Source organism: Manacus candei, unplaced genomic scaffold (genome assembly GCF_025592945.1).
Source record: "Manacus candei isolate 608988 ecotype Guabito, Panama unplaced genomic scaffold, ASM2559294v1 h1tg000036l, whole genome shotgun sequence".
In the NCBI taxonomy this organism is placed as follows: Eukaryota; Metazoa; Chordata; class Aves; order Passeriformes; family Pipridae; genus Manacus; species Manacus candei.
In genome coordinates this window covers 4,389,320-4,401,818 of record NW_026138084.1, presented here as the reverse complement: position 1 = coordinate 4,401,818, position 12,499 = coordinate 4,389,320, and the positions used below count along the sequence as shown (strand labels likewise).

At 37.9% G+C, this 12,499-nt stretch overlaps 1 protein-coding gene across 1 annotated transcript in view; it reads left to right on the top strand.

Moving 5' to 3' along the window:
* SYN2 (synapsin II) overlaps positions 1-12,499 on the top strand; it is a 180,484-nt gene that overhangs the window by 115,174 nt on the left and 52,811 nt on the right. The window contains exon 6 of the mRNA XM_051793337.1: positions 10,535-10,597. Coding sequence (XP_051649297.1) covers positions 10,535-10,597 — 63 coding nt within the window. The remainder of the gene's footprint in view (positions 1-10,534; positions 10,598-12,499) is intronic.

Sequence of the window (12,499 nt, the reverse complement as noted above, 5' to 3'; positions counted from 1 at the left end):
AAGGTGTCCCTGCCCATGGCAGGAGTGGAACATGACAATTTTTGATATTCTTTCCAACCCAAAGCATTCTGGGATTCTGTGTGAGAAGGAACCCTTGACTCAGCATCCATTCTGTATTACAGTTAGATCTTGACCTCATAAAATAAAAAGGTTATTCCCAAAAGACCGGAATATTCCTTGACGAACTCTTAAGCAAAATAATATTTTATCTTAAATAATAGTAGAGAATTTATAGCCAACATTTACAAATATAAGCAAAATAAAAAGAGATTTCTGTTTGTATAAATGGACTAACAGTACAGGGCTTCTTTCACTGCACAGTATGTGATGATGGCAATTTTCCTTTAGTTTGATAAGTAAGGCATGGTATCATAGCAAATTATGTCATCACACTCATGAAGGATGGAGGGGGGCAGGATGAAATCGTGCCCACTCCCTGGTTCTGTTCTGATACAGCTGCCACTTGCTAATAAGAAACAGAGAAGTTCATTTATCTTGATTCCTTCAATTTGTTATTGACACAGTAGAAGCAACACTTGGCAATTTTTCATTTCTGTCTGGATGAGGAAGTCTGGTGTTGAACAACTAATGTCTGTTTTCTACTAAAATACAAGCAAATAAAGAGGATTGGGGATGAGCCACTGTACTTGTTGAGTTGTGCAATATCAAAACAAGGCAGGAAACCTAACTGCAGGCAAATTTATGAGCAGCTTCATCTCTTCTCCAAGGGAATCCTGATTTTTACAGGACTTCTAATTCTGGAGGGACTTTTTGTACTGTGGTTGTCAGGGGCTCTGTTAATTTTTACTATGAGGCATTAGCAGCCATCAACAGCACCGTGGGCATTAATTACCATCACTCTGTCTTCTAAGAGCCCCCAGAGACCTGTACTAAAACCACTGGTGTTCCTGAACTGTGCTGCATAGGGATTGTCCACACAGCTTTTTCCAAAGGTTTTTGATTGTGATGGGATGTGCCAGGGCCACCTTGCTGTCCCTTCCAGCTGTCCGGTGGTCTGAGTCTACTCAGTCTTTTCCTTGGACTACCTGCTCTGGGCATTACCTCCTGGCAGTCTATAGAGTACAATTTTTTTATCCATATCAGTCTTATTTTCTCTCCATTGTAGCAAACGAATCTTATTTGAGAATGGTAACAGGCAGGATCCTCCACAGCAGTAGTTTATCTGTTGCCTACTTGATGCTTTGCTATGATTCTTTTCTCTCTGGTTCTCATTTGACATTTGCATTTACTTCTCCTAAAAACTACTTTCAGTTTACCTGATGTAGTCACAGTACACATCCTGAACAAAACCTGTCCAGTCATGTAGAAAATTCGGAGTTAGAATAATATTTCACAAAATAGGTGAGCTTTCAGGGATTTTAAATTCCAGTGCCTCTGTATGTACTAACTGCTTCAAAAGGGAGAATATTTGTAGCTGTCACTTCTGAAACACTACAGTAAAAAAACCCATCCAGTTTATAGTCACAGCAATCGGGGTAATTGTTTTATAATGTGGCAAAATGTTTCGTGACTTTAGAGGCAGCAGTTTGCTAATTAGTTGGTTCAATGACAGGGATTGAATGAAACACTGATATGCCAGAATCAAAATATCATTTGTTTCTGCAAAGTTTTTGTCTCCAGAATTTCTGCTAGGGATCTGTGGGAACTGCTCTCTTTGATTCACTGCCAGTACACTTAATGTTTTCCTTCTTAGTGACAATTTCTGTTTTTATACTGAGGAGCTATTAAAAATAGAAGACTTTTCTGCCATCAGATCACTTTGTGTTGATTTAGATATCTGTGATTTTTCAATTGAAAAACCAGTCGTGGGGACAAAGACATTGTAGGTTGATTTCCTGATGACAGTGTGGTGTCACTTCACACACTAAGGTCATCTCCAGCAATTGCACTTAGTTTATAAACCAATTTAACTCTGTTTTGGGTAAAGGACTCACAGTTAAAGTGTATTTGCCTCTCTCTGGGTACCTGGCACACTAATAAATTAAAGTTCTACTCTTTTTATCCACTTCAGCTTTTAGATTTCTTTAATGCACCTGTATCTGAAAAAAAAAAAATACAAAGCACATCAGATTCTCCCTTGGCTTGGGGGTATAAAACCTTACTCCAGAGACACAGAATTTTACACCTACTTTTGGCAGGTACATGGCAGGGGAAAATCTGGCTCGACATTTCCAGACTGTGTTTGTTGGGAACAACAGCTGGTTGAGGATGAGGTTCCTGCTTTCCTTGATGCAGAGAGGCCTGTGCTGGGCTGTCCCAGTGGTGACAGGAGCTCCTGCCTGGCTCACTTTATCTGGAAATTGTGTTTTCTGAAAATGAAACAGACCAGAGAAAGTACATCTGCTGCTTGTTTATTGATTTAGGATTCTTCCTGCCTGTTTCTGGGAAAGAAAAAATGAATAAAAGGCCACCTTCGTTATTTCACTTTTAATTTCCTTTCTCCAAAGTAAGCAGAGCAAAATTAGATTTAGGCTGATGCATATTCCACAAATAAATTACATGGAACTAGAGTGGTTAAATGAACTTTGCTTGGGGATTATTGGAAAGATAAATATTTAAACACTGAACTGGAGGTAAGTCATGTTTATGCAACACCTGGGGTTTTTTGTTGCTACTTCTCCACCCCCTCTTTTTTTTCTTATTGTGGCTTTTCTAGTCAGCTCAGCCATGAGGACATTAAAGCAGGGTGAATACAACCTTCAAAAAACTGTGTTGTCTGTATTATTGCCAGCAGAAGGGGTTTTTTTACTTTTTTTTTAGCCAATGATCTTTGCCTATTTCTATTTTTATAGACAGATTTGATTATATTTTACACAATATCTTAGTTAGAAGAATTCAAAGTAAATTTAGAAGAATTCATATTATATCTCTTGGAAACCAACCTGTATTGAACCCTGAGCATTGTTAAAAAATACTTAAATTCCAGTAGAAGTTATAAACCTTTGGGTGCGATAGTGTATGAAGCTTGAATTTTAAGGTTTTCTTTTAAATTATTAGACTTACAATGAAGAAATTGCAGGATGACCCTCTACTAACCAGACCTATAAAGTCCAGGAAATTTCTGCAATAGGAAAGGAGAGGTATTTCTATTACAAAATGCAAACAATAATACAAATGGAGACTGTGCTGGTTAACTCTATAGCCATCTACTGGGTAACTGTATTACCTGCACTACATGGTATCCAAGACAATATTAGTGCCTGGAGGTATCGTGGAAGAAGTTTTATCGAACTAGAATATTTCTTTCATCAGTAAACGGCATGTTAAGCACATTTACAAAATCTTTAGATGAGCAGATGCAAAAGAATGATACAACAAAGGGATATTTGTCTTTTCAGTCTTATAGTACAAAGAATATTCAATTTTAAAAGGTTGGTGCAGATGAAGTGTTAGGAAGCCATGGTAATAATTATCCTTGCTATTGTGACATCAGTAGGAGAATTATAAATTCTTTTTCGATTTTCATACTAATCTAGAACTGTCTCTAACTGTAAGCCAGCTTTAATGTTATCAGCTAATTTACATGAAATTTATACTCTCTTGAGGATGTGGATGTGTCCAGAAATTAAAGACCTGAAATATCTATAGTTGTCAGCATTTTGCAAATGGCTTTTCATTTTCCAAATTGAGCATAGTTGAGTGTCTGGGCTTCATAGCTAGGTAAAATAAAAAATGGATGTGCTTTTAGTGAGTATTCATGGTGTTTTTATGTAGAGATCTCTAGGCATCTCTACATAATAGATCACAGTGTTACCATATATGAAAATGTCCTACAGTGCCAATATCCAACAGGATTCCCAGGTAGGTGTGAATGGGGTTGTGGTTGTAGTTATTGAATCTTACAGGACCGGGTGTACACAATCCTGGGATTTCAAAACTGAGCTGGAATCAGACAATTCCTTCAAAAATTATTGTGGAAAAACTGTGTCACGTCCTGCAACTAACAGACTCCATTCTGGGGGGGAGAACCATTACCTAGCATTTCTGACCAAGAGCTCGAGTTTGGCTCGAGTTTAGAAAAGAATAAACTGAGGAGGCAGAGGTGTGTTTGTAAGGAGAGATGTCAAATCTCTGGTCGCTGCACAAATCCTGCAGAGTCAACCCACATTCACCAAAGCAGAACTGCAGCAGCTGCCTCAACTTACAGAGGGAGTTTCTCCATAAAACACCAGTGAGGTTTATTTTGTCATGTTCACTGGAAGGACATGACTCTTGTTGATGTGGTCAAGGAACAGTTTTTACTCTGCTGCTGCTGCTATGCTGGAACTGCATGCACAGGACCCAAATTTCAGTTGAAAGGAAATGGATTCAGGAAGGAGAGAAGCATTAGGCATTTCTTAGCAAGAGGTACTGTAGCACAGTATTCATTTTACTTCTGATTTTTCATTAAAGATCGCTGAAAATACTGGTAGCAGTAGAATGTGAAAACAGGCCACTTCTTCCTGGGCATAACATTAATTCATGAGCTTTATAATTCTCTTAATTTAACTGCTCAGATGTCAGAATTGTAGCATCTCTTTCAATACTTTCCTTCTCACAAAGCAGTTTTTGTTTTGCTTGTTGGTTTGCTTTGTTTGTTGGTTTGTTGGGGTTTTTTCTACCTGGCAGTTCCAAACTGGGGATCTCAATACCACTAGGCTGCATAGCTGTTGGCCTGTCATATACTCTAGGCCAGTGGACAGAAATGGTGGTTTGAATAATGTTAATGAATTCTTTGACAAACACTCTACGCTTAGATAACAAATTAAGTCTTCCAGAAGGGTAGCTTGCGACAGATGAGGAGAAGGGAAACTCTATGTTTTATCTTTAACTATTTTTTCCTAATTTTTGGCTGGCAGGGTGTGCTTAGTTTTGATCCTGCAATATGTTCTGAATGCAGCCAGTTTGCCAATTTACTACTGTGCATCTCCAGAGCAGGGGTCAGGAGCTTTCAAGCCTTTTTGTGTTCATGCAGTCCTCTGGGACCCATGATTTCACTGGTTATCTGATGTGACAATAGCAGTTCTCAACATACTTGCTTGCTCTTTTAAGCACCTATATAATGTGATCAGTGTCTTTGTTTAACTGTTTTAATTTGGCATATTTGTCTTACATTCTGGCAAAAGCAAAGACCAGTAATTGCAGTCTTTTCTGAACCTGACTGAATTTGCTGTATGTCCTGTTCATTTTGTGTACTTATTAATGGGAACAGAACAGAAGATAGGCCATATGCAAATCTCCTACAAAAAACCATATGCAACATATTAAAAATATCTTGACATTTCAGAAAAGTAGTGCAATGTTATTTTGTGGATTTCAGGCATTTAAAATAGGTTCTGACCAGTAACTAATGAATCTTTGAACCTAATTTGTGTTTGAATCCAATTTGAAAACTTTCCTTGTGACATAGAAAAGGAACGTTTGATGTAATAACATCTACAGAGGAGTAAAAATCCAAAGCGTTTCGAGCCTTAATTAGGATGATTTGATCCCTTACTGCTCCCAGCCCCAGCAGTTTCAAAAAGCTTTGTGGTCCCAGGCTAGGTAACCCCACAGTTGTCATGACCTGAATCCAAGAGACTTAATGACATGAGAAACGTGCTTCTGTGACCTGTGTCAGAACACTTGGCTGGCAATTCACACTTGCCTTAATTCAGATTTATCCAGCAGCTGCAGAATACTGGGTCAAATCCTCCCTGTAATTTCATCAGTAGAACTCCTGTTTCAGGTAGTTCCTTGTCTGTAAATCTAAATAGCTTAATTGCAGTTGTAATTACTTTGTAGGTTACCTGTATGGGAAACAAAAAAGAGCAAATGGAAAATTGGAGAAATAATGAATATCCTGAGTTCCAGTACTGTCTTTGCTCTTATCAAACTAATACGAGCAGATCCAGTGAAAAATGAATGGTGAACTCACAACTGTGAGGCCTGTTGAGGGGCTGCTGTCTGGGTTGTTTTCAGCAATTTAAAAGAATTAAAGAATATTGCAGTTGCTGCCGGAGGTGGTTTGAAAGGATGAGTCTTGGACATGGGCCTCCAGCTTCCCCATGGAGATTGTGGAGTCCAGATCTCAGGGTGTTTAGAAGCTCTGCCAGTGCAGCTCCTCTTGGTGTCAGTTCCCAGCTGCTGTATTCCCATTGCAAGGACACAGCCAAAACCCCAAATCCATTAATTTTATAAAAATTGCTCCTGCAACAACTACAACAATTAACCTCAAAGGTGTTCATCTGAAAAAATGTGTCAGGCCCACCACAGGATCCATTTTGGGGACATTCATGCAATGGCATGAAAAGATTGATTTTCAACTGGGCTGCCTTGAAAATGATAAAATAAATGTATGTAAAATAAAGTGATAGTAAAGAATTAAGCTGCAAGCAAATGAGCTCCTGAATGAAAAACACTAATAGATAGTCATTTGGAGAGAAAAAAGATAGATGTTATTAAAAACATGGTGATTTTTCAGACAGGAGATTACAGATATTATTATCACTTTTTAAACCCATATATTCTGTTGTACTTCCATTACAGATTTAATCACTTCTAATATTTAATCCCTAATTTTCCTGTGTCCTTAAACCCTTCCACAGTGCAGTTAACCATGAGAGCATTAGACTTCTAACACTTAGGGAAGTGCCTGGCCTGCCAAGTGGTGTTAAAACATTGCTGCTACACTCGTTGCAACTCATGTCACCTGTGAGCAAACCCCCAGTTGGAAGGTGTAACAACCATTAGATTTGTCCAGTCATTAACTATGAATTTTTATTCATGCTATTAGTATATGACAAAAAACATTGAAACACGTCAGTTCAGTGCTAAATATTTGTGAGGTTAAAACTGAAGAATTGACTTCTGTTATCCAGATTTTAAAAGGATTCCTCTTCAAAACATTTTTCATTACTGCCTTTTATCTGCTGTTTGCTCTCCTTGGCAATGTGTCTTCAAGTAGTAGTACTTAGTTCTAATCATAGAAGTGAGTCATGCAACTTATCCTAAGTCAGTGTTCTGTTGAAATGAGACATCACATTTACATAAAATAACAATATGAGAAGTTGAAACCAGATAAATGGAAGTGTGTTGACTGAATCCATCTTTGCAATTTTTGAGCTGAATACTCAGTGGTGTTATTTTGATTAATGACATTGTATTAGCAAATATCAGTATATACCTCGACTACCTGTATATGTGTTCCTACATAACAATTTCTCCAGTTGCTATCGACATTTATTACCAATCCTATCATATTCATATCTATCTACAGAAAATTTTATTCCATATTTGCCAAGTATTCTGTTTTGTGTCTAATTAATAATGATGGTTTATTACATTGCTATTTAAGTTAGAAGTGCTGTTTATCCTATTTTTTTAATTCTGCCATATTTCGTGTATATTATATGTATGTGCAATGTTTCATGCAGTGTAGACATTTCCATCTCTCATATTTATGAACTTACCGTATTTCTTGTTGGTCTTTGGGGTTTTTTCCCTCAGTTTTTAATTGCCACTGTAGAATTTTTTTGTAAAATGGCCTTTGCCCCTCAGTGATACATTCCAAAGCAAACACACAGTGAGTCCTACTAGTATCCACTCTGTTGAAAGTGGATCCATTGATAGATCTTCTTTCAAGGTGCCTCCTTATCAAGTAATTATACTGTAAATTAAAGGGGAAAATCATGGAACCAGTAAGTTTTCACCATCACTATCACACTTTTATCATATATAATAGGTAGATAGATAGACAGACAGACAGATAGATAGATAGATAGATAGAAATAACTACAACTTCATCAGCCCTGGGTTCATGGGCCTGTCACAGAGATTGATAAAAACAAGAGAAGTGCTGGGATAACTTAATTTTGTCTGCCTTCTGTGCTAGCTGTCTTTTTTCTATTAAGTTTGAAACACATCATTCAGCTCTTTTTCCCAGCTGCCACCTCTTCCCTCAGGCTGTGCTGGGATGCGGTGTCCCACATGGAATCTTGGGATCAGGCTCCAGAGGGAAATGATGTTAGTGCATTTTGTGAGGTAGAAAGCACAGATACTTTTCCTTTTTTAAAAAAAAAAAAAAAAAGAATTGGTGTTTGTTCCTGTGGCCCACAGAGGGTTCCACAGCTTTGGGATCATAGGAAGATATGTGGTCCTCTTAATTACAGGAGTGCCATTTGTATTTCTATAGTTAGAGCATTTCCATTACAAACCCCAGTTCAGTGGTTTGTAGTTCAGTCATAGAAATGTGGTCCTGTCCTTATGACTCTTGAGTCAGGCAATGATTTGTTCCCACTCTTACCCCCAAAAATTAAAAAAACCTGCCTAGCTTTAAAATCTGAAAGCAATCCACAAGTGACTAGATGTTGACCGTGCAGGACTTCGTGTTCCTACAGTTTAGCAAGGACTTTCTTCTTAAATTGCTGTATAGGTGACCTTTACTGTATAATGCTTTTGCAAATGCTTATGGCTATTCTGAAACTAACCTACTGTTTTCATGCTTATGTGCCTTAACTTAAACTGGTTATATGGAAACAGAACTTTAAAAAGCAATTGAATGTATTTTAGATTTAAAGACCAGGGCTTTAAGTGGTGCATAAACAAGAGTTAAATAAAGGGTGTTCAGAGTTTTCAGTTATCAATTCCTGCAATGTTAACCAAAGTATCCAGAATTTCTCCAAGAAAATACAAGTTCCCTTTACACACGCACAGAAATGTGGCAGCTGCAGTTACATGTGTAATATAAACAACTAAGAGATGGTTTGAGAATGGTCTGCTTGCCTGTGGTCCTGGATTTCAAAGCTCAAGGGTGCCCTGGCAGAAGATACATATATGAGATCTTAACTTATGAAATAAATTAACCAGGAAAACTGCACGTCTTTAAATCAAATCTGGTTCTCTCCTCCAAAGACACACTAGCCCTAGTTTTGGGTTTGATGCAGAAATCAGTGAGAAACCTCCCCAGCCTGTGTTGTGTAGCTGCCAACTGTGGGACCCTGTAGCTTCATCAGGCTTTGAAAACTCTGGTGTGTTAAAAGGGTAGATCCAAAGATTCCTTCTGTTTCTTTTGATGAGGCAGAGCAGAAACTGAGATTCTGTCAAAAAACAAAGAACTTGGTTTGATTTGATTAGATGTCCTTTATATATATATTTATATATAATATTGCATCAGTATGCATTTTAGAAAGATCAGAGAAAGTTCATTAAAAAAAATATAAGAAAAGAAAGATTCATGTCTTGTACTGGAAATGTGAGGGTACGTAGTGTGGAATATGATCCTTTCAGTGAATGCCCACTTGTTCTCATGCAGTTCCAGTATTTTTAAAGCAGACATCTTTAAATCATATTGAAAATAAATGTTTAAAATATAGGAAAAGTGTGTGTGTATTGTAACCAGCTTTGTAACCTGCAAATAGGTTTGGGCATTTCCAAACACCAAATGACCTTCCTATTCTTGATTTCAATGTCATTTACTGTCCCATGATATTTTCCATATAAATTCTGTGTCTTTGTGTGCAATGTTGTGCACAGTGAGATAAGTGTGAACTCCATTTAATCTCTTGCCAATCCTTTTTAAGTATTTGGAAAACTGACATCTCATAAAAGCTCTCGTAATTCTTAGTTCATTTTCTAAAGTGTCAGCTTTGCCTTTGATTGTATTTACTGCGTTGAAATGTGGTTCTAAATGAAGGTTTTGGAGCCCATAACACTGTCCTACTGCTTCCCAGTTTTATTACATGTTGCAGGTGTTCAGTTTTTTATTTCTAGTTACAATCCTCTTCTACTAAGTCTGTGTGTTTGTGCTTGGTTGAGAGATGTTCAATATATGTGCATTTTAGGTGGAAGAAAAAGAAGTGCCAGCTGTGCCCACGACTGGGAGATATAAAACTTCAAATGAATGATGGAAGTAAAACTGACCATTCACAGACCTCTCTGAGAGACAGAACCACTGCCATTACACTGAATAAAGTGTTTTCATATGCTTTTGTATATTTGATTTCCTACCCAATAGCTGAATTATTCCTTGCATTCCATGCTGGAGCTTTCCTAGAAAACTTGGATGTTCTGTGTCAGGATCTGCCTTTAAAGCAAGCTTCGTGGTGAATTAAACATCACTGCTTTCATAAAAGGTCACAAAATGTATCTATAGCCATGCTAAATAATGGAAATCAAGGTGAAAAGGTGGCTAATTTGACCTTGTTAATGATTATAACCTTGAGGAGGGTGAGTTTATGGGTAAAAAAACACAAGCAGGAAAACATAAAATAGGAAACAGCAGAAATTCAGTTAAAAAGTGAAGTCAAAGGACAGGCATAGAAAAGAGAAATACACCACTTGGCTGTCTTGGGAATAACACAGACCTCAGAAAACACACACAGTAAGTCATCAAAGCACAGGATTACACAGATGATTAACAGTTCGAGTAACTACATGGCAAGAGCAGCTTTGGCCTCATTGTTATTATACTTAAATAATTTCCCTAAATGATGTTGCTTAATCCTTTAACTGCTGGTTGCTATCTCTAACCTGTCTGTTTTGTTTCCCCCCTCAGCTAACAATGCCAACCTTTCCTGTTGTTGTGAAGATTGGACATGCTCATTCAGGCATGGGAAAGGTGCAGATGCTACTTATTGCATGTCAGGAGCCTGGGTGTTTGTCTACAGTACTGTGCATGTTCATTCTTTTCCTGGATATTTTACTTTTCAACTGTCCAGATTCTGCCTCAGATCCCTATCCTTGCAAATCTCTGCTTGTCTGTTGTTCAAGAAAGCATCTCTCTTCAGGAAAATAGAAATATGCACAATATTTTTTCACATGGAGGCCTTTGCAATTTATGCATTGCCCTGCCCAGGACACTCTTTGAAATATGCTGAGATGCTTTCTCGAAGCAAAACCTTGTTTATTAATTTGGTTGATTGCACTGAAACTCTTTGAGAGTCAAGATCTGTTGCACAATCCAGCTTTTTGAACCTGGGAATATGGGAAGGTTTTGCCTTGGTTCTTTATTAGTTTCAGCTTGATACTGAACTTTTATTAATGTATTCTCTGTGATTGTTTCATACCACTATATAACTGCTGCTTTCTTTCTCCAAAGTAATTGCATTTCAGTGGTGAGTACAGTTGTTTTGGTATCACTTATCTCACAGTGCTGGGTCGATGGGATATGATTCCAATCCCAATTTCACGGCTATCAGTGCCAATTTCTAGTCATTACAGAGTAACTTCACTCACTGAAAACATTTCAATGCTTTAAGTGTTTTAGATTTTAAAACAAATCATCAGAGAATAGTTACATTTATCATCTTGAATCTTCAAAAGCTCCATGAACATAATGTTTACCACTAGTAATAGAAATAGAAAACTGATTTTATGACAAGTTATACTGTGTGTTATCTTCTTTCGTCTATCACTGTTTTGCTTTATTTCATAGTTAGTAAGTCAGTGGAAATCCAGCAACCAATTTAATTGAGAGCAGAATTGACCACTAATTAAACTGCAGTTTATGTGGATTGCATATGTGAAGTGTTAGAATGTTTATGCCTTATTTCAATATTCACCTCTCATTTATAGAAAAAGAAAAATAATGGACAGAAATGTTCAGCATGTCATATGTCTAGAAATAAATCTAGGGTTTGTTTTTTTAAACCCTTAGAGATTAAATGCCAGCCTTTTGTTGTTAACTGCTTAGTCAGAGTGGAAAGGAAGGTTCTCCTCATAACCCAGGCTCCCCTGAGGGCACTGCCAGCAGGAGTGTTTCCAGTGGTCCCAATTACACTTGTACAGGCCAGTAAATTTTCAGAAAATCAAGTTGAAAGCAGGCTTTGTGTCTAGTTTTGTGGCTCTCAAATGGCAAATTACTCTGTATCTTTCTCCATCTGAAAGCTGGGAGTGAATAGTTAGAATCTGGACTTTTAAATGCTGTTTGACATGCAAGTCCCACCTCCTTGAGGGCCCTCAGGGTCCCTTTAAGTACCAGGTGACAGTAAAAGCAAAGGAGACACTGGACTTGCAAAGAGTTACAAACTCTCCTAATACTACATACCATGAGGAATACTAATCCCTGCCTCCTTTCCTCACCATTCTGACATGTCCTTTGGAGCAGTATGGTGGAGATCCACCTTCCCTCTCCCATTTTCTACCAGCCCCAAGGTTTCTCTTCTGAGTCGCTTTTACTCCCTGTTTCAGCCAGCTTTGAGTCACCCAGAGATTTACCCTCCTTTGGACAAAAGCGATGTCTCTCTGTCCACTAAAGTCTCCTCCCTTTCCATCTAGATCAATATTCCCCACTTTTCCACCTCCTCCTTATTTCAAGATGTTGAAGTTGATGGCTTAAGTACCATTTAGAACCACCTTAGCACAGTGTTCCACAACTAGGAAATTTTACTCCTACAGAGCCCAAATCCTTGCAGAGAAGTGAGAAAAATGAGAATAATGATCCTGCTGATTTGAGCCAACCCTCTGTGCTTCCTGTGAATGTGCACTCATCAGGATATCCTGACCCTTCAGCTCCTCCTTC